General features: G+C 38.1%; 1 protein-coding gene across 2 annotated transcripts in view; it reads right to left on the bottom strand.

Moving 5' to 3' along the window:
* Window positions 1–25,109, bottom strand: part of dapk1 (death-associated protein kinase 1) — a 62,817-nt gene extending 37,708 nt beyond the window's left edge. Inside the window, exons 1-3 of one of the 2 annotated variants that reach the window (XM_056746442.1) lie at window positions 24,968–25,109; window positions 24,243–24,403; window positions 1,583–1,804 (exon numbers count right to left, since the gene is read on the bottom strand). In XM_056746442.1, coding sequence (XP_056602420.1) covers window positions 1,583–1,804; window positions 24,243–24,304 — 284 coding nt within the window. In that variant the 5' untranslated portion in view covers window positions 24,305–24,403; window positions 24,968–25,109. Of the gene's footprint in view, window positions 1–1,582; window positions 1,805–24,242; window positions 24,404–24,485; window positions 24,668–24,967 lie in introns of those variants that run through there. The other variant, XM_056746443.1, reaches the window with a different exon arrangement.
* Window positions 25,110–25,497: the final 388 nt, after the last annotated feature.

Here is a 25,497-nt window from a genome sequence, read left to right as displayed (position 1 = left end):
GTGTTTTATACAAATGACTAAAGTCATGCGGGTGCTCATTTCCATCCATCCATCCATCCATTTTCTACCGCTTATCCAAACTACCTCGGGTCACGGGGAGCCTGCGCCTATCTCAGGAGTCGGGTGCTCATTTCGAATACTCTAAATTCACTAACATTAGAACGAGGCTAAGAACAAATTCATGTGCATCGCACATGTTGTGAATTAAGTTTAAATGTGCGTATTAATACAAAGAATCTACACAATTATTAGTGGATGAGACCCATTGTTTTTTGTAAATCCTTTCTGGGGTAGATATCTTAGATTTTACATGTCACAGATTATGATTTCACTGGACCACAAAACCACTCCTTAATAGCGTAGTACATATTTTAATTGCCAAAGACACATTGAATGGGTCAAAATTATAGTTTTTTTATGCCAAAAATCATAAGGATATTAAAAATGTCTTCCTTCAGGTTCATATACTCTTCACAACATCATTACAGCGGTAAGCCAATAGAGAGTGTTAAAAGAAAACCTGTTTCTTCTTAGCAACAGCCTGCTTCAAGCGCCTCTGATTAAGGCAATTTTCTCAATATTTTGATTTTTTGGAACTCATGCCAGATATTGTCCTATCCTAACAAACCACATCAATAGAAAGCTTATTTATTCAGCTCCAGATGATGTCAAAATCTCAATTTGAACCTTAAGACTGATTTACAAAAACATCTGAAACGTTAAAAAACAAGCTTATGGCATTGTAATGGAAACAAATGATCCCAAAACTTTCAGCAACATTCTGCAAATTCGGTTTAGTTAGCCAAAATCTGGGGTTATGTAAGGCAATGGCTGTTGAATCACTTTAATAAATATTAATGTACACTACAATGTAACACAACGTAACATTTGTGTTATTCTGTTTGTTTTTCTGACTATACTTTTATTCTAAATTACGAAGAAAAAAAAAAACTAAAAATATAGCGACTCTAACCTGTTAAGGGTACTTTGTGCTCAATGTGTTGAAATAAACTTGACTCAGTGAAGCATCATAGTTAACACAACAGACATTAATATATTTTTTTCTCTTTGAACACGTTGTTAGTAGTTTATGGATGTGCACAACGCAACCGGCTAAACTGGTTCATCCACTTTTGAGCTTGTCCCATTCAACCCCCCACTGTTGACCTTGTCAATTGTTTACTTTTGTGAGTGAAGGTTGGTGCAGTTGAATCTGTGGCAAGCTCCTTGACAAATTCTTTTAAAGACCCATTTCTACATGGAATGCTAATTTTAGAATACTACAAGATACATAGTGCTAAAGCTGTGGTCTTGTGAATAAACTTTGACACCATGAGCTGTGACGCTCATCCAGGTGACAACCTCAAAGCCACCTTTCAACTTTTCCCATTCCTGCTTTCCCTCACATCTTATTGTGTCTCCAAATAAACATTCACTGTAGTTCCAGAATCTAAAAGCATTCAGATGCTAATAACCCACCAACTTCTACAAGCCATTTCAGCCTCGCATTGTGAAGTTAAATATCTTAAGGCAGTGGATTATTCCATGATTTAGAAAAATGAAGAGAAATAAATGCACTCACAGCTCCAGGATGAGAATGACCTCGCTCTTGTTTTCAAACACATTTTGCAGAGTGATGACATTGGGGTGCTGGATTTCCTTCAAGATGCTGACCTCCCTCTCGATGTCCTCTTTTGATACTCCTCGCCGACTGGATTTGCTGCGCCTCTTCTTGATAAATTTGGCTGCATATTCCACACCAGTGCTCTTATGGCGGCACTTCTTTACTACGGCAAACTGGCCACTGGAAAAAAAAACAGTATTTTTTATGAATAAAAACTAAAATGTAACATTCAAAGCAAGTTAATAAACACCCTTAAAGGGACAAGGACAAGAATGCATGTAACTAAACAGTTCTTGGCCACCATTGACTACAATAGTAGGAGAAATTACAATTGTAGTCACAAGTGCCCGAGAACTGTTTGCTTTACTACATTCCCCAAAACATTGTTTGCGTTCAAAATCTCTGATATCCTAAGAAAAAACATCTCTTTAATCTATTTATTCAGTTTAGCCTCTCTATAGCACATTATCAACAGGCAAAGCTCCACATTTCCCTTTAGCATGTTCCAATTTCAGTCTCTTTAAGTCACGACATGCGTTCTGAACCACTGCCAGAAACCAACAGTCACGCAAGTTAAACAATCTTCAGTTAAAAATCAAGTCCCAAACTAATCACTAATATCAAACCAGTACAAAAATATCAATAGCAACTATTGCAATTTATTACATCAGCAGATTAAACATGAAATAGTGTGATAACCATGTTTTGGTAATGGTTTCTTGTATTTATAGTAGCATGGGCCTAATGGATACCAATTTCCATAATATGCCAATCTAAGTCACTGTACCAAAACACCAATACAGTACATAAGCAAGTATACCATACGCTTATCTGAAGATACTGTATGATAAATGGGAATTTCCATGCAAATTTAAGGTTTTTACTGTACAAGATGCATACCAATGTGAAGGCTCTTCTAAAGTTTTTAAAGCATTTTTTTTGTGTTTTCTAAGCATAGATTTCTTTAGTCAGGTAAGTGAATTGTCACATTCATAACAGTCTACATTCCTGCAAATTTTAAAATTTAAAAGTTAAAAAAAGTAAAAGTTAAACAATATTAAAAGTATTATTTTTGATAAATAGACATCCTTTTTGCATTTGTTGGGTATCAGGCCTATTTGCTCTGGTTTGTACATTTTGATTCACAGAAATCCAACAAACTTTGTTGTCTCTCAAAACGTGAATCCTTTTTTGTCACATCCATAACACATTATTTTTTCTCTTTTTTTAAATAGATAACTTGTGCATTTTTCTGATGTCTGGACTCATCATCAGGGTTTAGTAAAATATAAACAGATGGTTCAATATATTAGTAATTAATACATTCTTTGAGAATTTATATCTCATGTTTTGACTGTAAACGTCACTTCCATAACGCTGGAATTGCCCAAATATTCGCTCAATACTGAACCTTTCTATAATGTCGCAGTCCTGAAACTTTTAAACATGGCTGTTATATCGTGGTTGGAAAGACTCATTCCAAGGAATTGACAATTGCTTTCGGAAAAAACACAAAAAGCTAAACATTAGGAAGGAAAAGGGGACCTTGGGATGGGCCTTTCTCATGCTAATTTAAAACACAGGGCCTTTATTTTTCCCTGCTCCACCTTTTGTCACCAGCAATCAGTCCCCACAGAAGTGAGGAAGGGTGCATTTGCATTATCTGGGGCCTGAAAGGGTTGGAGAAAGAAGGGAAGTTTCCTTACAGCCCTCATAAAATCAAAATATGCCAGTTTTGTGGCTTTTAGTACATATCCATTAGCTTTGAGGCCGTCTCAATAGTACCATACTTGAAAACATTTAAACTTTTACATGCACATTACATTTACCCCCCAGGATAACATACAAAAAATTATGATGACTCATCTTGAACTAGAGATTTCTGTGTAATGAAATGCTCTCAAGGATGAGAATGTCTCTCAACCTAATACTACATGTAATGTCAACACACCACACCAGCAACACTTGTCATATGATTTAATTTATATATATATATATATATATATACACACACACACACACACACACATACACAGTATATCTCAAATAAAAACAAAAATCTGGGTACACTTCATATTAGACTGAATCGTTAAGAGTTGATTTACTCACCCCCTGTTTATTTACTCACCCCCAGGCCATCCAAGATGTAGGTGACATTTTATCTTGAGTAGAACCATAAAGAAGATTGTTTGGTAAATCCGCATTCCTCTTTGCTTCATGTAGTCAGAGTCTATGGGGTCCACCTGTCTAAGATTTCCTAAAGCACATGATTACAAAAGAGCGCCTCCTGGCGACATGTTGACATCTTGGGAAGCGCATTGTTTGATATTTTCATAAAACTGAGCGTCATTTTTAACAATATTAGTCATACTGTGCACCCTCTGCACACATCCCGATCGCGATCTTCTTCTTGTAGTATTTGGTGGCGGATGGCATGCCAGCGTATGGTGCGTTTAGCGCCACCTGCAGAAATGGAGTATTGAGCGACAGTCGATTTTCTGAAATTGTGTGCTTTAGGAACTCTTAGACAGGTGGACTCCCATTATATGAAGCAAAGTGGGCTGTGGATTTACCAAACAATCTTCTTTATGGTCCTACTTAAGAAAAAAATGTCACCTTAATCACGGATGACCTGGGGTGAGTAAATAAACAGCAAATTGGAATTTTTGGTCGAACTATCCCTTTGAGAGTCAGACGGTCAGTCTTCACGGTCATGACAGCGTGGCGTTTGGCATTCAGGCATGTCTAACTATTTTTGTCTGCAACACTTCTCAATGAGAGGAGGGCATTGGTCTTTAGCTGTGCCAGTTTCCATAGCAGTGCCGGCCGGGGGCAGGGCACCAGGAAAGGAGGGGGTCATGTCAGCTCGAAAGGAGCCTGTGGAGCACATCGGTCAACGGCAAACAACATCACGAATCGCCCAGCAACCGGCCAACAATGAAGACACCATGTTTTTACTAACACAAGCGGTTTCCCAGTCCCTTTCAGACCCATTTCTGTAAGCTCTGAATGGGTGATAGGGCAAATGTGGGTATCAAGATGTCAGTGTGGCAGGGCTCTTGTGCTTCCAAAACTGGGAGCACCATGGTGATGAAGTGCCACAGCAATCACAGTGGATATCAAAGAGCTTGCCCGTTGAAAGTGCTCTTCAGACCGGGCATCATGAGAGCCACAGAGACGGCACCGAGCTGAAGTACTGCAGTCGGTCGGTGATGTAGTTAGTTGATGGTAAATGCTTGACAGGATGATAACGTTACATACACAGTATCAAATTTTTGCATTGCAATCTTTACCAGATCCTTTAACTAAAAAGTGAAGCCTTTTACATGTTATGTTTGTTTTGTGATATGTTTGTTTTCTTTAATAAATTATTAACTACTTTCAATAACTAATTGAACTTGAACATTAACTCAACCAGCAAATATTTAATAAGACTACAACAGTCTAACAACTTCACAACTCTTCCATTTATAAATGTTTACTGGGCCATTTATAGAATCTTTGCATCATCGTTATTGGCGACACCTGTGGCCTGTAAGTGAACTGCAGCCTGCAAATTACACTCATGAGTCACATCCTTTTGTTTATCAGTATCATTATTAAAAAAGATTTTGGTTGATCAATTACATACAAATCTGTCTACAAGCTTTCATCGACAACCTAGGAAGTCTGGAAGGATTTAGCTTTTTGGCAAAACAATTAATACAGTGTTTAGACTAGAAGTCAGTGAAACTGTGAAGCTGGATGACATCACACGCTAATTAACATATCGGTAACATCATCACAAAGTGATGTGACACGTAGTGAGAGATTTACAGAAGAGGGGCATTTCCTATAATAGTACAATTATAATACAATAAAATACTAATATATATGAATATTAATATAAATAAAATATAAATAGTTATATTATTAGCCACTAGCCAGAGCGATCAACAAACTTTATCAAGTTAACTTTGGGCCAGGCACGTGCGTCTGATGAAACTGTCTATAAATAGCTAAAGAGTTTGGCTGAATTATGACAATAAAGGTAATATATGTGAATGTGTTGTTTGTAGGAGTAGAGCCCTGCATTTCAGTCCGGCCCTGACTTATTTACGCCCCTCGGGCAGGGCTTCGGGACAATTTTTCGTCAAAGCTCACATCAGGCCTGTCCTCCTTTTTATGTAGTAGACATTCATTAATATTTCTAATATATTAGAAATGTATTAAATAAACAAGCGATAAGAAGTTTCAAGCTGACACACATTCTGCTTGCGTGCCGTTGAGCCCGCGTGTTCGCTACCGAATGTCAAGACTGGCTCGCACGGTGTTAAGTGTCCCTGCCAGCAGCAGTAGCTGCAAGCGTTCCTTCAGCCCAGCAGGACAAGTTGTAGAAGAAAGGAGGACTAGTACTTTTTCTACACAATGTTCTTCGAGAGATTATTCTCGTGGCTGTACCCGTGTTCAGAGGCTGTCTTGTTTTACTTGGGATTAGACTTCTTTCATGAGTAATTGTGTAAGGTAAAACAATCTGCACGTTGTTATTATTATAATTTTGAATTGCTACGTTTTCACACGTCTTCATTTGTTTTCAGAACGTTGTTCCCCATAACACGCAGCAGAGCACCTCGGTTTATATTAAAAAGTGGTGTGGTGATGATAAAAATTTAAATTAACATTGTGATATGCTTAAATTGTTGAGTTTTTCTTTATATGGATTCTATTGCAGGGAAGCCAAGTTTTTATTTAATGAACTAAATTGAAATAAAAATCGGGCTCTAGGTGGGCTCGGCCCGAGAATTCTGATAAGCTTGTCAGGCAGGTCAGGGCAGGGCCCGGTTGAAGCCTGAGCGTCTCGGGCCAGGGCCTGGATTAAAGGCCCGTGCAGGGCTCTAAGAAAAAGGGCAAATCATTCAGGAAAGCATTTGACTGGTCAGAAACATTTGCAGAGCATTACAACTCATTAATATTTCAATACACCTACAGAAGAAGAGCATTATGAACATATAAATATGCTGAAGGGTTAATATTGTCGACTACTAAAAGTATATCATATAGAACATAGATGGTCTCATACACCACACAACATGTAACACACAAAACTGCAATTTTGATTGGATTCTTAAAACTTGTTTGCTTCCCATGTGATAGGAAATGCTAAAAAGAGAAGTGCAATCTCTTCCACAGTACAACACATAATTGCTTATGAAGAAGGCACAGCAAAGCTAAATAATCCTGTAAAGAACAAGTATTGTGAAAACAGAGTTAAATCTATATTCAAGTTTTCCAAACTAACATTAAAACCTGGCTCTTGCATAACAAGATGAAAATGACAAAATAAGAACATATAAATTCAGTGCAAGAGCGTACTGTTACATGCCGATTTGTTCCTCTATTGCAAGATAATATGAAAAAAACAGCTACAGAAGGAAGTTAAAGCATTGAACTAGCCAGAAAACTTCTGCATCTAAAAACAATGAGTGACAACACAGTATCAGACATTAAACGACTGGTATTTTCCTTGGTACCTAGCTTCTAAATGTTATCTGCAGATATATGGGTGGATGCCATTTTATCTTAATATATGAACATCTTAACAGTGGGTCATACTTGTATAATAAAGCGAACTAGCCTATTTGAAAGCACTTATTGTAAAGTGGTTAAACAATATAGTGCATGATTGCTTTACAATTCAATATCGATTTTCAATTTAATCTATTTCTTTCAGTATACATCTAACACAAAGATATGATATAGCAAACAACACATGTTTACACAGGAAGACAATGACAATAAATCTTAGATGGAAAGGTAAACATAAATACTTTAGACTGTGAAAAAAATGTACTAAGGAAGGCTGGTGACAGATGTCTTGAGATGATGATGATGATATATAGGCAAATATTTGAATCATTTATTTTAACTAGTTCCTCAACTGGTGAAGAGTAGTGATAATAACAATGCCAAGGTCATGGGCTCAATTCCTACAGGCAAACGGAAGAAAAACTGGAAGACACCAGACACGATAGTAGGTACATTTGCACAGGAAAGCAGCTCAACTCACATTTAAATGACCAAAAAAAAAAAATCGGTCATTAAAAACATACTAGCAAATATATAAGAGGAAATCTACTGTTAACATGTCACAATTCGACTGAAAGGGATTCATAAAGGGTCCATAAGTGTGAAAAAGATTTAATCAAAGATAAACACTGGCTTTAACAGGAGGTCAAAAAGGTGTGCGCAGTGTGAAAGGCGGTGTGAATTTCCTCCGCAGAGGCAGATATCTCTAAAAACGCTTTCAAAGGTCACAAGAAAAAAACACTTTTCAAACTAATAATTAAACCTGCATCACCTGTACCATATGTTATATTTCGTTAAGCTCAAACGGCACTATAGACCACTTGAAAATGTAAACAACGCAGATCCAGCGTTGGTCAGTTTCTAAACACTACACAAACGTTGAAACAAAATATAAACAACAGAACATTCATAACCAAATCAAAATGTTAAGTTAATATTTTAAAGATGTTATTATATATGTACGATTTACATAGAAATAAATAGAAAATGAAATCGGAAGTGCTCCTGGACCAGTGTTTGCATATTCCAAAATGACCTATGACACCATTCCCAACTAATAATTAAACCTGCACCATAAATTCTGTTTTCTTAATCTCAAACTGCGCTAAAGACCTCTTTGGAAAACATAAACAACGCAAATGCAACGCTGGTCAAGAACTTCTTGTTCAGTTTTCAAATTTTTTATATTGTAAAAATCTACGGAGGGAAAAAATGAAAAAGTGCAGACAATGTTATCTGAACTGTATTGTTATGCGTTTATAAATCTTTGCAAAAAATTGTTGTAAAAAAGATGTAATCATATATGCAACATAAAACAAAATTGGAATTGCTTTCGGACCAGTGTTTACATCTCGCGAAGTGGTCTATAAAGCCACTTTTTTCCCCAAGTATACTTGAAGGCGGGACTTACGTGGCTGATGCTTGCCTAATGACTATCACACTGTTCATCATTCGCAGTAATACCACTGCAATAGCTTGTTAAAGTCTGTAGTCTTTGGTTTAATTCATAACAGCTGACTAACCAACTAGACGATTTGAGCACCACTTATTTCCCCAGCATTTCATGCCCAAATGTGAACAACTCATTCAGCAGGAAATCTGGCTCTCTAATTATTCCCATATGGACCAAAGTAGAAACCCCACATGCCTCATCTCTAACTTACACTCCTGCACAAACTATGATGCAAAATATCCGAGCATTGTTAATGACTTAATTCACATATTTAAACGAACTAAAGGGCGCATCTAAACTTTTTGTAAACAACGAGGCCCAGCAAACTAAGCTTTTACTTCCAGTCAAACCATTGCAAGGGATCATGTTGTTCTTTGTTGCTTCTTTGGAAAGAGGCTCTTGCAGTGAAACTTGAGCCAGGTCGTTGAGGAGGAGGGCTGGAGGGAGGGATGAGAACATCCTCTGTTTTCCTTCTGCGTCCTGTTTTCTGTGTACCTACTGCAGGCCGTGCCGGCTAAAAGATCTTTAGGTACGGCAAACAAAGAGACGGAGATTTGCATTACACAACACCAATGGGTGGGAATCCTGATCAAGGAAACATGACGTTTTTCCAGACTCGGCAACGCGAGATGTATGGAATTTATGGTTTTATGGCACCTGTTCCCTGGGAGACTTTATTATAAAGATCACAAAGAGTTGCTAATCCAGCAGGATAATATCGGGTGGAATGTTTTTCAATCTCCCTCTGTGTTGTACGTACCAAAGCGAAAGTTAATTATTGATTTGTTCTATTGATCTTTAAATTCAGAAACATCTCTTTCATGCTGATAAACACAGATTGTTACCTGGGGTCTACAATTTCAGACTCGCATAGAAGGAAACATGAACAGTCAGATCTTTTTAGCCGTACGTCTAACCACTCCTCAATTCTCTGAAGCGCAGGGGCGTATATCTCTTGGCAGGTGCTTTGGTCTTTCATGTAGTCTGCTAACGTCTGAATGCCAAATTATGGATAATTGTGAGCTTCCTGAACAAAGGTGCGAGTTAAAAGCAACTTCTTGGCTATGATGACACCACAACCTCTTGTTACTCTTTGCACATGAAATGAAGATTTACTAGACAAACAAGACATGTTTCTCTAGCTTCACACTTAGTACTTTGCACTTGCGTTGCCACATGAGTTTGATTCCCAGTGAACACATAATGATAATTTATGCCTTGAAATGTACGGAAAGTTGCTTTGTTAAGTTGTATACTAGACGTCTTTGTGGAATGGGAGCTCAAGGACAAGAAAATATGAATGAGTAGAAGGCAAGTTTCTTATAAAAAACGAGATACTTCACAAAGTGATGGCTTCCTACGAAAACACAATGCCAGGTGCACTTCAATAGGGTAACTGTAGTAGAGTAGGCGGGGCGAGACCGTGGTTCGAGTCCGGTGAGTAATTGTGAATTGGCGCCAGCTGTGCGCACACCGGGCTCGAATCACGTAGGAGATGGGAGCATAAAAGGAACGAGCGACCGGACCGTCGAAGAGAGAGGACCGGGCCCGAACTTATGTTATGTTTGTATTTATATTATGTTTTGTTCGCCGGCGGTCGTCCGTGAGGGGCCGCCGGCTGTTATATTACTTTATTAAATGTTTAAATGTTTGCCGGTTCCCGCCTCCTTCCTTCCATTTTATTGAGATTTGTTACAGTAACAAATACAGACAGTCCAAACCGTTTAGCACTGCCTTAAATTAATATTAAAGTAGGTTAGTGTGTTTCGAATACAGATTCCACGTGCCCGATCAAGCTTTCTTTTGGATTTGAATGTCATTGTCAAAATCCGCAACATCAGCCTGACCCGGTGCCATAGCAGAATCACCTATGACAGGAACTAATGAACATGGGATCAGGGCAGAATAATGTCCGAGAGGCTTGATCAAATCTCACCCTGTTGTTCTTTTGTGCAAGGTTTGCCTTATGTTTGTTATGATTTTGTTCCCTGAATGATTTATCTTCCAAATGTCCCTCTCTCCTATGAAGCTGAACTCTGGTCCAACTTACAGTAGCTATTAGGATTCCGAGCACCTTTTGTTGTGCTGCACAGTCATTATGCAGCATTTCTGCTTTCACAGAGAAGTACACAGATGCCTCGTCTATTGCGGACTTAGAAAAAAAATAAGCAGAAATGACATGACGGAAAGATATTAATTGTAATGAACACATTTGATATAAACCAGACTTAAGCCATGCACCATAATAGGATAAACTTTCTATAAATGTATTGTATACCACAGATATATTGTTTAAAGAGATAGTCGCCCCACACCAAAAGAAATCTGTAATTTATTTACCCAAACTCTGTATAAGACTCTTTCTTCCGTATAACACAAAATAATATTTACTTAAATATGTGGTTTTGTGCCAATACAATGGAAATCAATGAGGGGCAATGTTGTTTGTTTACCAGTGTTCTTCAAAATATATTCTTTTGTGATCTGCAGAAATTAGAATGACATACAGGTTTGAAAAAATATGAGGGTCCGTACATGATGAATATTCATTCACAAAAGAAACAGCTATGTTTCAGATATTAACATCATCAACATTGCAAGAGTGATACTGCTTTTATTCTTCTTTAATAAACGAGAGGGAAATTAATTAGATTTAGAACTGAACTGTCAGCATAGACAGTTCAGTTGTTTTGCCTCTTAATGCTCAACTAATAAAACGTTTAATAATAAAGCCAGAGCAAGACCATGCATTGTGTGTTGCTAGCACAGACTGACAACCTGCCTGGAATGCCACAAAAACAGATGTGTAAACTCACAGCCACCAATAGTTTTCAGAGCATCCAAGTGCTGTTATACTTCAATATCAGAAAAGACATTGTCCAAGACATATTTGGAAGAACGTTAGTATTTTCAGTTCTAATGCACCATTGACTACCAAAAAAGATGCGTTTTCATCTGAAAGTTAAGTGTGGATAGGGTCTAGCACTGATCTAAGATCACCCCATGGGTTATTACTAAGAGACATCTCAAAGGTCATCCTCCTGCTGTTAGACCCAGAGAAGCAACAGACGGTTTAATCAGTTGGAGGAGCAGAAGATAACCATCCTTCTAATCTTTGGCCTCAATCCTGCTGTAATCCCAATCAAAATGAGTCTGATGGGCTCATCAAAACCCCATAAACCCAGAGAAAATGTAACTGGACCACGAACAATAATCTTTGAGCCTCTCATTTGGTCTCACTGGTGGCTCAGCGTGTGCCAAAAAAGAAACACTAGACCGAACCACTTTCCACTGGAAACAATTAATAATTCCTCTTTGTTATAATGAATAAATAATAGAATCAGCTTCATATTTCAATCATACTATTGCACATTGGGAGTGATCCCTAAAATTGCATAAGAGGCATCTGATATTGAACGACTACAGATTATGGCTAAGGACAGTCAAATGAGACAGCTGTCAACACTTTGGAAGAGGTAGACATTTAGCAATATGGCACGCAAGCTTGCTCATTTGAGCGGGAAATTGAAAAAGCCAGTAGAACGAGGAAGCAGTAAAAACCCTGTTATGTTAACTAAAAACAAAATATAAAAATTAGACATACTTTTGTATACTAAGATCCTTCCGAAGACTACAGACCTTTGAAGAGAACTGTATAATTGTTATATAACCTTATAAAGAAGAAAAACTGAACTGAAAAAATTCACAAGCCAATTTAGGATGCAACATGAGTTGTTGGTTTTTACCAGCTCTGGTTAAATTCTCTAAGGGCTCATCCTCAAGCAGAGATTGTCAGGTGGTTCAGGAAATGTGTTAACTCTCATCTGGGTTTTACAGTATGTTTACATTGCGGTAATGGGATGCATTTTCACCTGGTGCCAGACTAGCATCATAAAATCTTAGAATAGCAGCAGAGAAAAGAAAGTGGTCTCAAAGGCATCCATTCAGAAGTGATGGGAAAAACCAAACCAAGAGACGGAACTCAGCTGGGACGTAAAAAAAAAACAGTACTAGACACACTTAGGAATTACACCATTCAAAAATAATAACTGCAACATACAATTTGGAAAGTGTTAATTGCTTCATCGAAAGTGTTTATTCTTTAAACCCTAAGTATTATAACTAGATATAAATAATGAGATTCAGTTATTTTTGGATGAAAATAGATAGAGATATAAAGACTTACAACATAAACACTAGTGTAGATTTCAGATTGGCCTCAGCCTTCATCTGATAATAACGACTTTGTATAATTATGTTGCCTGGAGTTTGACCTCTGCGAGTTTTATGACAAAGCAGCTTTTGTGCAGACCTGCCATTGGCTGTCCGTCGGGGTGCCCAACTGGTTAACACAACACCAGCCCCCAGATTCCTTTCAACAACCCCCATATTATTACAACCGAGGAGCCCTGCGATAAAAACGGTTAATTATCCAACCAACCAAACATTTACCAATTCTGAAAACGTAACACTAGCCGGGGTTACCCTGTTATTTCTCCCATCGAAAGTCTTGCACTTTTGAATTTTTGAGCAAGGGAAACGCACCTGGGAATATGGCCTCATTTCAGTTCCCTCATCTCCTCTAACTTCCTCTTGTCTCTCATCCAGGCTGTTCTTTCTCCAGACTTAAAAACAAAGTTGCTGCCAAACTTCTACTTTAATCTCTGTCTGAGGTCTCTGGGAGGAGGAAGTCAAACTTGGTATGTTCAGAAGATGGTAAGACATAGCATTAGCAGTGCTGGTTTGTTGGGGCTTCATTCATTTCAAATGCTTTACAGGGGATAGAAGGATGTTAAATATGAATACTGGAGTAAAACAGCATGACAGTTACAAAGAAGTGACAGCATGAAGTCATAAAAGGCTGCCAGTATCATTGACAAACCCTATGCAACCAGCGCTAAGCTAACAACTTGATATTTCAATACATGATACTTATCTTGTGGGGCAAATCCAGTCTATAAATTATGCGTCCCCCTGATTGATTTTGACTAAAACGCTGCGTGATACATGAGAGCAATCTCTGTGCAAAGTTCATTGGTGGGTTCAAAAGCACTCAGTGGAGTGGACAATGTTTCATAATTGGACCAGTCACCAGAGAGTGCATTTGAGCATTAACTGACCTTAGTTCAGTATCTCTGCTTTCCCCCAATTCACACTAGCATTCTTAATGTGTAGATATGCATTCCAGTTCTATCCAATCCAATGTATTTCTGCAAATAATGCATCTAAGGATAAGTCTTCAGACATAAATGGTGATAGTCTGTATGATGGCACATGTTGGCAAACAACTTTATTGTAGCCATCAGTCTTTTTTTAACATGCATGCTTAATCAGAATCATTGCCTAACTCAGAAATGTTAAAACAGCAGAAATTGCAAAGTGAATGACTGAGAAATGCTGACATCATGCAAACAGTTCAGTTGTACAAAAATGAACGCTCATTGTTGGATCAATAGAAGGATTTTAAAACCAAGTAAAAAGTGTGGGCTCTGGGCCATCTGGGCATCCTTCCAGTTTTCCAGCAATCCACTTAACATCAATATTTAACATTTAACAAATCACTTTGACTGATGTCGATTCACTATTTTGATCCCAATTTTAGATTAGGATAACAGATTAAGTGTAAAGGGATACTTCAGAGGCAGACATTTTTTTCCCAAGTTTTAACCCTCAAGGCATCCTGACTAAATATGACTTTATTCTTGAATAATAATGCAGGTGGAGTTAGTGCTGGGCGATATACCGGTGCATACCAAAAATCAGTGTATGTTGCTTAAACAATGTGCGTATGTTGCTTAAACAACATATTTAATTTTTAGTGCATGTCTCTTTAAATGATTTTGAGTTAGAGCGAACCCCACCCCCCTTGTCAACACGACACACGCGTAGTACTGCCATGAAAATCGTTTAGCTAAATTATGTTTCCTCTGCAGTTAGTTTCGTCTTAAATGTCTCAAATCATTCGCCCGGAGACAAACACAACTGTCACAGCAAACAGCGCTCACGTTATGCGTGCATACACAAGCATCATCCCTCTGCGTTGTAAACAAACTGGATCATGCAAACATAATTTATGCAACAGGAAGTGCTATCAGGACACATTAGACATCAGCTGTTGAAAACCGCTCATAATTTTATAAATTACGTTCTTACTGTACAAATAACCATCGACTTGCTTCACAAGACGTTAATATGTCACAGAAGCACAGAGGGATTTGCCTTGAAATTCTCTTTATTGTTCTACTAAAGAAAAAAATGTCACCTCCATCTCAGATGGGCTTGGGGGGAGTAAATAAGCATCAAATTGTATTTTTAGGAAGAACTATCCCTTTAAAGGCAGAAAAGGTGAACCAGTCTAGAATTTTTTGTCATGCTGGTTGGAAATCTCGTTACATCCTAAAGTGGTGTGGTCCAATTATATTTTTATAATTATAAATTGTCTCTGAAAGGCGTAGGACCAAAAAACCTTCGCCCCATCATTACATTCGGTCCAAACTAAACGATAGGTTGTGTGTACATTTTCTGTAAACATATTTTGGGTGAAAACAGAATTCCATTCGTGAATGAATTCCAGTCTTTGTCGGTCGGTTCGCGGCCGTTTTCTGGGGGTTTCCCGCTTGATCTGTTCGCGGTTGTGTTCCGGAGGTTTCACAGGAGATCTGTATGAAAAACAGAAAAATACTGGCCAACACGAGAATGTGACGGGGAAGATTATAATCGATGTTGCGTTTCCATGCTGGGAGCAGCTACCGGAATCAAGGTTTCTGCCATGGTTACTTCTGGACAAGAAGGTAGATATTGTACATGTTATGACTCGATTTTGATGGGTTTTGATTATGTAGCTTATGTAGTATGTGGACCTTTATGAATTTGCTCAATGACATTGTTGCCCAGCGTCAAACTTTGCTGCATTCCCGTTTCCCATCAAACTTATTCCCGTTTTAAAGCTGTTGTTTAAAGCTGTTTTCCCTATTGTAGAATCGTTATTTACTTTGGACTATAACGTGTTCTCACTGGTGAATGCGACATGATTTTATTGGAATTGATCCTAGAGCTTCTGCTTTGTGCTTGTTCATGTGTTTTGGAGGCGTGGCTTTGAACGGTGATTCGCATAGACAGTGGGATTATGATTTCAGTGCTATAAGGCTTAAGTTAGCACCTTACTATTACCCATTCCGCCTTTAAGCACACTTTGTTGACACAATTTCAACATATATATTCCAAAGAATATCAACATGCCTAATGGGAATGGTAGGCAGGGCACCCACATAACTAAATAAATAAGAGAAATAAGACTGTTTGGATGCACTTCATTTTGAATGATCATTTGTGTATGCGAGTCATACTGGTTCATCAGTGAAAAATGAATGTGGGTGGACAGTTCAGAGAAAACAGAGCCCACTAATCTTTAGCACCCAAACTGCACACGTTATGCAATATCTTTGCAGTAGTGCCACACAGGAGTAACCAAGGAAACAGAGCTGCAGATAGAGTAAAGCTGACACACACTGAGGTTTGAGACAAGAATATTGGGAGTTTGTAGAATCATCGGAAGCAATCTTACTATGCAACATTTAGTTGATTATGTGGCAGGTTCCTTCCTCTTATTCTACATTCATTTTGCATGCATTATGTTTTAGTAAATGCTTAAATTAACATGACCTAAGATTAATAAATGTTTTAGAAGTATTGTTCCCTGTTAATCTTGGCTAATGCATTAACTAACTGTTTGAGAGTAAATATTACAATGTCCTTAAAAATAATATGTTGCTTTCTTTGAATGTAAGCAGTCTGCCAATTTGTAAAGCCGAAAGTGAACGAATAACAAAGTTATTGGTAAAAAAGGAGTCGACTCTGAATCACACGAAACGAGTCGTCTGTCGTTCTAATTTCTTTTCCGGGTCAGATTTGCCTCACTCCACGCAATGCCCACTTACATTTCATTTGTGACAGTGCACGTGATAGACCAATCACAGCAGACTAGACCATCTGACCAATCAGATCAGAGTTGGCTGACAGAAAGGAGGGGATTAGACAAATGTAAGGTCATGATAACATCCTATTATTCGAAAATGTACATAGACTTGTTGTTGGAAACTCCATAAACCAAAGTTGTCACATACACAATCACACACAGTGATCAATTGAACAGAGTAAAAATAATCAAAAGAATGGAATTAAAACAGAATAAGGTGGGAAAGATAGAATAAAATATTAATAAAATATTGGGGAGATGCAGTGGGATTTGCCGTACTAGAGAACATAGAATTAAACATAATGTCACATAATATCAGATAATATAAACTAAAGTTGGTTTGAATTCGTAAGCAAAAGACCCAGAAACATCTTGAGCTAACATTTACCATTTACACAATGTATTTACATAAAAACACTTCCAAGAAGCCGATTCTAAAGACACAGTTTCTATCAACTGAATGCACGTCATGGCCACTGTAGATACTGTCCAATAAAAGCTAAATTAATGGATCTTATGTTTACTGAAACAAAGATCCTGTGAAGAACGGAACCTGTCAAATTTAGTCACAACAGAAAACAACTTCATATGAAACCTCCAACCTCAGAGTATCTTTAGGTATATATAACAACAACCTTTTAATTTATGGAAAGTTCCATATTGGGTTAGTATGCATTATTAGAAATGTTCACCCCTTTTCAAAGGATTTCTCAAAGCAAACACAATTTTGCTACTTTACAAGAATGAGGGAGGATAAAGTGTTACAATTCAAATGTTAAAAAGCAGTACAAATAAGATAATCGTAAGTAATATCAATTTTGCTAACTTCAATCACATGCCCTCTGTCTTAAGAACCCATCCAATGTCACATGTCCATTCACCAAAAGAGCATTTCCAATTTGCATTGTCTGTTCTGTCTACCCCATATTGTTTTTGACAAAACTGTGTTATTTCTCATCAAGCTCTTTCGGTAAAACTTGTAAGGGAGAGACATCTTAGACCATGTTGGAGCCGGTGGCCTAGTAGGTAGTGCGCCATCAATGTGCATGCGACAAATTTGATTCTCTTCTTGAGGTCCTGTCTCCTCTCTGTACTTTCCTGTCCTCTCCTTAGGTGCTGTACTATCCAAAAAAGGCATAAACATGCCCATAATTTTAAAAATAAATATATAAAATAATTAAAGCATGCAATTAAGGCAACAAAAGACCAACTTTACAGGACTGGGCCAACATAACAACATTGGTATAACCAATAGCGTGACCTAGAGGCAAGACTGCCAGTTTGTCCAACTAATGACAGATTGGGGGAAACCATCTTTATTTTTACAATTACCTTACACAAGTGGTGCAGAAAACCCAAAATGCATTTCTCTCTGATCTGTCTGAAAGGTATTTGGAATGTCAATGGAATGTAATTTTGACCTTTTCTAGAGGATTTAAAGTTAAAAACAAAGAACACACTGTATGAAGATGAACTGGGAGCAAAAGCGCATGACTTGGCCTGACGTAACCATTACTAACCGTCAATCAAATTCAGCTAAAACACAAGGACTCATTTGTAATTCAATAAAACAGTGTAACCAATTAGAAAATCAGCATTGTCGGATTAATTCACTTTCATCTATGAGCATGAAGGACTTTTTCTCTTTGTGTCTCACATTCAGTCAATCGGAACTCATTTACTGAAGCGTTGCTAATGGAGGAAGCCCCACACAGATGACCAAGCTTAACTGATAGCTACGCCTGGAAAGAACCGGATAAATGGGCGGTTCCCATAGCAACCCTGGGGAGGAGACCTGAAGTCTGCTGTGGGCCTTATCTTCCAATTGCCCTAATGTAGACAGAAACTGACATTCACCTGGTTTCGACGAGTAATACTTACAGTCAAAACAATAACATAAGTGTTGAAAGGCAAAGCTTTTGACATATTAACAGCTACTCATAATTCAGTAACTCAACCCCGTCATAATTCTTCAATTATGAAGAAAATAAGAAAGCTTTTCGGAATGCCTACATAAAGGTGATCAACCAGAAATAGGTATTCTGCACCCATTCAAGCAGTGATATGAAAGAACTGTGATGAAACATCTATTGCCATATTAAACAGGGTCAGATACTTTGTGTAAAGTAAAAAGGGGATAAAAGGAAACTGAGGAACGAGCAAAATGCTCAACAAGGCATTAACAATGACGTACAAGATATAAAGAAAAGCACTTGATATCCAGCACAGACTCCGAATTCCTTCTACTACATCACTTTGGCTGTAGCTTAGCAACTGCGTTAACGGCGCTCCCAGAACATGTAAGAAGTATTCATAATGTGTTCACACAAATTTATAGCTGAATATTCACAAATGTGCCACAGGAAATGCTGTATCACAGCTTTTGGTCAAGCCACCTGACTACAAGATGGGGATTATCAGTCATACTATCTTGTATGGAAAGTCGTGATTCAGTTATCCGTGGTTCGCTACAGCTTACTGGAGAGGGATTCCTAGTATTTATATACATACTGTAATTCTTGACATTAAATATCACATAATGGCTGATGCACACAATTATTATGGTGACTGCATCATTAAACCAGACCCTGATGAATGAGAAAGTGTTGAGTGTGCAACACATCCTGGACTCTGCAAGGGGTCTCCTGTGTGTGTACAACAACAATGTGGAGTATTAAATGCTGAGTGGGTTGTATACTGCATCTGTAGACATGCATCCAAAGGAAGACATTAGTATTAGGGATGGACCGATACTAAGCTCATGTATTTGTAGTCTTAAAATGCACCGATACCAAAGACCGATACCTCATGTGATAACTGACAGAACACAGGCCACCAACGGGCATGATAACTACCCTCTGTATCCACACAGCATTACTTTGTGAGCAACCACAAGCTTAATCAAATCAACCACAAAATGGAACAGATTCTACATTTTCAAACATGCAACTCAATTTAAACCTGCAATATTAAAACATTTGATTGTATCTGGTCTGGTTGCCCGCTGCCTCCACTGACATTTCTTTCATTAGAGATACTTCTTGCATTGATCTTTGATAATATTTTCATAATAATTCAAAATGTAATTATACCAAGGTGACTTCTGTTTAATATATTTATATATATAATAATTATGAATATTAAGAACGTATTTGTCGCAGGCACTTCGTATACATATTCAACTCTCAATGAATGTTAATCTAGTACACTCCAAAGACTGTGTCACCAAGAAAAGAATCTAGAAAACATAAACAAAATATAATAATGTACATACATTATAGTAAGTTAAAAAGATTTAAAAAATAATTGAAGTCTTAAATTAAGAGATCACTGTTGAGGTAGACCGTGGATTGCGATGGAAGCAGAAAAGGGCAATTACGTTACAGAGAATGTCTTGTCTACCTAATATAATAAATAATATAGAAATAATACAATATAGAAATAATACAAGATAATATTAATATCTTGTCTTTTTATGAATCATTTACATCTAAAGTTAATTCTTCTACAATATTTACTGACAAACCAGTTTCAAGCTTAAACCAGTTATAATAACTGAATAAATGGATTAAAGTGTAAAATATGTTTTAACAGGTTAATCAAATTGAACTAATCATGTCCATTACCAGATTTAATACACAAAAATTTCCTTAATCATTATTTTTGCTCATTTAGGACCGTCAGTGACTAACAATGCTTTTCTACTGGCACTGATTAACATGGTCAAATGTGGTCGGTTTTAACCTTTGTACAATCCAGGACGCCCCGGCTAAAACGGTGGGTTTGGATAGTTGAGGGAAAATATTTTTTCTGTATTCTCAAATGCTGCATTCGATGTAGCAAACAGAAAATGACAGAGAGGGAGAAACCCAATCTCTTGTCCTAAACATGCTTCACTGGTCACGGCTATTACTTCGCAGCAGGACTCTCTTGCCGGTGCACCGGAACCCTCCTGGCGAGCTCGCTCACAAACCCTCTGATCTCAAGCACATTCTCTCTCTTTTACCCCTACAGATCTCATTAGGCTTCACTAGAGAGAGAGAGAGAAGAGACACCCAAACTTCACTAACTGCAAACACAAATGGGCGCGCAGCCACAGTGAAGTATGTAGACCTCTGTGATTGGCATTACAACCGCCTTACCAACAATACAATCTTCAGCATGATACTAGGGTTCAAGCTTCCGCCAGGGGGGGAAATTAAGACCTGCCAGGAGCTAAAATTCGAAATTTTAGTCTCACAATGCCCATGTTTGTTTGAGTCTTCAGTGAGGTATGACGTATTCTTATTCCAATGTGTGAATATGCATTTAAGATTGATTAAGTGGTTTGCAACAAACCACTTCAAACTAAAATTTGGAAATACTTCATATAATCATTATAAATTCTTATAATGCATATTATTAATATGCAGTGTTAACACAAAGAACATTTTCTTTATAACAATAAGAAAACACCATGAAATAACAGCTGTCAAGAATCGGTGGTTTACACATTTGGAGATTTGAAGCTTCTTACTTGAACTGGAAAAACAAAACTCAAAAAGAGAAGCAGTATTTCATGCTGACCCTTTTCCACTGGGGCACAAATATAGGCCAACAATAAACAACATGCATTTCTGCATTTGATTACAAGGGGGTGCGGCAATTGACCCTTCGCAAGCAGTTTGATTGACAGGCGATCTGACCAATCATAACACCGATATTATGTGTAGACGTTCTCAGCAATAAAGTCGTAAAGCAACAGCTATTAAACAGTATTTAACACAAATAAAGATTAAGTCACTGTTGGACTGTTCTTCTTTTCTGTATTAAACTAACATTTCAAAGTTTACATTCATTTTCACAAAGAAGGAACAAGGCCGACCAAAACTCTGCCTGAAGACACTCTCTCTCTCTAAAACTGTCATTACTACAATTTCAATATAAATATAAACACTTAATATACCACATTTAGGTTAGCTATACATCCATTTGTGTGACAGTGGTAGCAGACTGCATCGTAACGTTATCATTTGCTTATGTGAACGCAAATATAGGTAAAATTATTGTAAGTTCTCTCAAATCCTGAATGTTTCGCACAAATGCATATTGCAAACCTTTCTGTCTAAAATCAGCGTGTCATTTTTCCAGAAATTCTTCACTATTCCTCAGGGAGTGCACACACTGGGAGAGCATGGGTGGTACCGAAAGCTTGTCGGACAGAGCAACAGGAACGAAGGGCGCAGGTTTCTGTGAAGGGTTGTTAAAGTGGCCCACCTCAAAACTGCTTTGATCTCAGTTTTTGGTAAAATGAACCTCCTTAACATCGCAGACTGAGTAAGAAGTTCTCTGCAGCACAATTTTAAAACTACATATTAAGGTTTGTATGGTGATGCACTGCCTCTCTAGTTTAAAAAATGTCTCCTCCATTTTCAGACACACAGCCAGCAGATAGACACAAAGAGAAACCAAATAGTAGAGGCATAGACTGGGACAGCAGAACTTATAGTCAATCGAACAGACATAATGTAATGGGAAAACTTAGCGAGTAAGTTGTAAAATGAGATGGTAAGCTGATTGTTTGAGTATTCATCTTCACTTAAGATTGAGCATTAGCGCTAAATGTGATGCTTGCCTCCGAGAGTGGGTCAAATTATTTATTCCACAAGAAACAGGCAGACATTCTTTAAAGGTAGGTCGGTGATGTATAATGTATGTTAAGTACGAATAGTGAAATGTTAAAGAGTGACGGGAACGACTTCAAACAAGTACTGCACAAGATACTTGTACATAATGTCAGCTGTCTCTTATGTAGAGCACATGCTTCGGCATCACCAAGCAGATCAGCAGGTCTACTACTTTCGTGAGGTTAATAATGAGCAACTAAGCAACTTGATTTCCTGGAAAATAAAAATACTGTGGTGTTGTCAAAACACTGTTCTGTTTGTTTGAGCACCTTGCTCAGCAACATTGACTCAATAGCGTGAGTTTGGTGCAAGAATGGGTGTTTGTTTATGGATGTTTAGAAAACAAAGCAATCGTTTTTACAATTCTAGTTGTGAACCCCTGCATGATTCTTTGAGTAATGTTTAATAAGTGCAGTGTTCTACAATCACAGATTGAACAGCCAATAGACCAGTGCTTCGAGGACCACACGGGTCAGATCTCACAGAAGAAAAGAGAAACCTCCTCATTTAAGAAACTTCCTCATTTAAGAAACTTTCTCATTTAAGAGGTTCCAGGTCCCTATAGCCCATCAAGAGAGCCTGTGTGTTTAACCTTACTGTCCGGGCAACAGATGTGGGGCTATTTAACGCTTCGGTCCTGGGATGAAGCCAAATTAACAGTTGATTTAAGAACAGTGCATGTGCATCCTGATTTGGAATTCGTGTTTAGTAGTTGGGTTTGGGGCTAGTAGGGGGCTTTTTTGTTATGCAGAATAAAATAGGGAACTTAAAATGTGTCAGTGTGCTCCAATGGTTGGTGGTCCCATTCAATGTGTTCATAAATAGCTTCAAGATGCAATTCATCCATTGCCCAATGTCAAAACAGTAAGATCGGTTCCTCTGTTATTCTGCATGCCCCTGGGCAAACCTAATAACTAGTCATAAAGTTGTCATGGTGAAACCATATTATGTAAATGTTATATCTCCAATGCTATTCAAATATTTTTGAATATGTAAAGGACACATCAAACAAATGTCGTGGACGTGTCTTCAATCAAGATTACAACATAATGAAAGGTTATAATTGTGAAATGTAAATTGTGATGAATGACAATCTGTCCAGATTGCAGCATGTAATCAATCCTTATGAATATACAGACAATAGTTTCCTAATAACCAATAAAAATCAACAGACAATATTTTTAATACGTAAAGCAATACTGCTTTCTGTTGCCCTATTACCAAAAGCACGTAATCTAGTCATCTAAACTGTCATTACACCTTGTCTAACACGCAGTGAGGTGAGTATTGCACTTTCAACAACTAGTAAACAGGGGGAACATTCATAAGCGCAAAAAACGAACTCTGGCATCCTTTAGACTCTTATCGCTTCCCCTAAATACAGAAGAACCAGATTTCCCACAACCCACACAACGAAGCAAACTCGTCCATATGTGCGTGGTGTCAAAGAGAATCCAAGAATCTGCCTTCTCATGAAAACCAGTTCAAAAGAACATCCATCACTGACGACCGATCATAAAGTTTCACATAATATTACAACTGGTATTTCCAAAACAGGTGGACAAGCATGAACACAATGCATAGCGAAGATATTCGGTGCAAAATTGCGAGAATGATGAGTGAGTGGATGTTTTTAAGAGTCAAATTATTGCATAAATAATGAGGCAAAGCAGACTAACCCAATTAGTCTCGATAAAACCGTCAAGTTAGGCTTTCTAGAAGAGAAATCAACACCACACTGGTTCTTCACCAGCCATCTGTACCCCATAAATCAATAAATGCAATTCAGGATCATTACAGATAGGAGTGTGTGAAGTTCTCTCTAAGGAGACGTTTGCGCATGTTAATTAAACAGCATTAGATGTATTCAAGAAGTTCGCAAATCACACAGTCTGTCGTGCCAAGAAAAACGACTACATCAAACAGAACACCCCAAATCTGTTAAGAAACATCACATACCTCCCGAGCTCGTCTCCAACCTCATAATAATCCTCCACATTCTCCTGGTTGAATACGGTCATGGTGCTGCCTGGTGCTTCCTGCGCTCCGGGATTCCCAAATCAGCAGCCCATCTCTGTCAACCTAATGACAGTTTGCGGCGAGCCCCTCTCATATTCACTCTGCAGAGAGACAGACAAACTGAAAGAAGCGGACACGAGTAACAGTCGCGCATAGATGTAGGGTCGTCTTGAGTCGTCAAACCTCGCGCGCGCTCTCTTCCCACTCCCTAATCAACCTTGTGCGCGCTCAGGCGGGTTAACCGGGGATGAAACTAATAAACACCGCACGGTTGAAGGTAACATGGGGTTTTCTTCAGATTTATCGTGCGCGAAAGCAGCGGGGAAAAGCGACCGTCTACGGCGCTTGGCGTTGCCAAGTGAACGCAGCGTTGCGCTGAGTGTGCGTACGCATGAATGCGTTTGTGTGTGAGGAGCTGCACTTGATCATACGTAACCCCAGTATTCACCACGGAAAGAGAAAAAACAATTCGCGTTGACGAGTTGGTGTGTGACACCTCGGTTAGAGTTATAGTGCTTTTTTCCAAGAATCTTTTAGGATTGATTTTCACATATGTATTAAAAAAACCAGGTCGTATTTTCATCACAGACACGGTCTGATAGCGTAGCGTGATGTCACCCGGAACATGTTTGTTACTCCGATAAAATCTATTTAAAGTGGCATACCTTTATATTTTCATTGCCGTCAGTGTCCAGGTAGCAGGTGACGTGTGGTGTTAAACGGTAGAGCAGCATACCCTTCAAACGAAATATGGAAGTGTTGTGTTGCAGGAAATGGGAGGATTGAAACAATGTAGCTGGTGCGTGGCTCTCTCTCTCCCGGTGACCGCAAGAAGAAACCCACCTGAGGGGGCGCTAAAGAGCAATGCTCTTAATTATAATTGTGAGAGCTGGGCATTTTAAATATTGTTTGATCGTATCAAATATGTAGAATCTATCTATATATACATAGGTGACCATTATGTTTTTTCCTTGTTCATTAATATCCTTGATTATCTTTTCCCATTCATTTCCTTACTAATAAATGTTTATTGTCCCATAAACATAACAGCAATTTAACATATTTATACATTTGGCAGACGCTTTTATCCAAAGCGACTTACATTGCTTTTATCCTATACATTTTACATAGGTATTTGCAACCCCCTGGGATCGAACCCACAACCTTGCAATGCTCTTACCACTGAGCTACAGGA

The sequence above is a fragment of the Triplophysa dalaica genome, chromosome 4 (assembly GCF_015846415.1).
Source record: "Triplophysa dalaica isolate WHDGS20190420 chromosome 4, ASM1584641v1, whole genome shotgun sequence".
Classification (NCBI taxonomy): domain Eukaryota; kingdom Metazoa; phylum Chordata; class Actinopteri; order Cypriniformes; family Nemacheilidae; genus Triplophysa; species Triplophysa dalaica.
The sequence above is the reverse complement of the archived record's forward strand: the minus strand, read 5'-3'. Positions and strand labels throughout refer to the sequence as shown.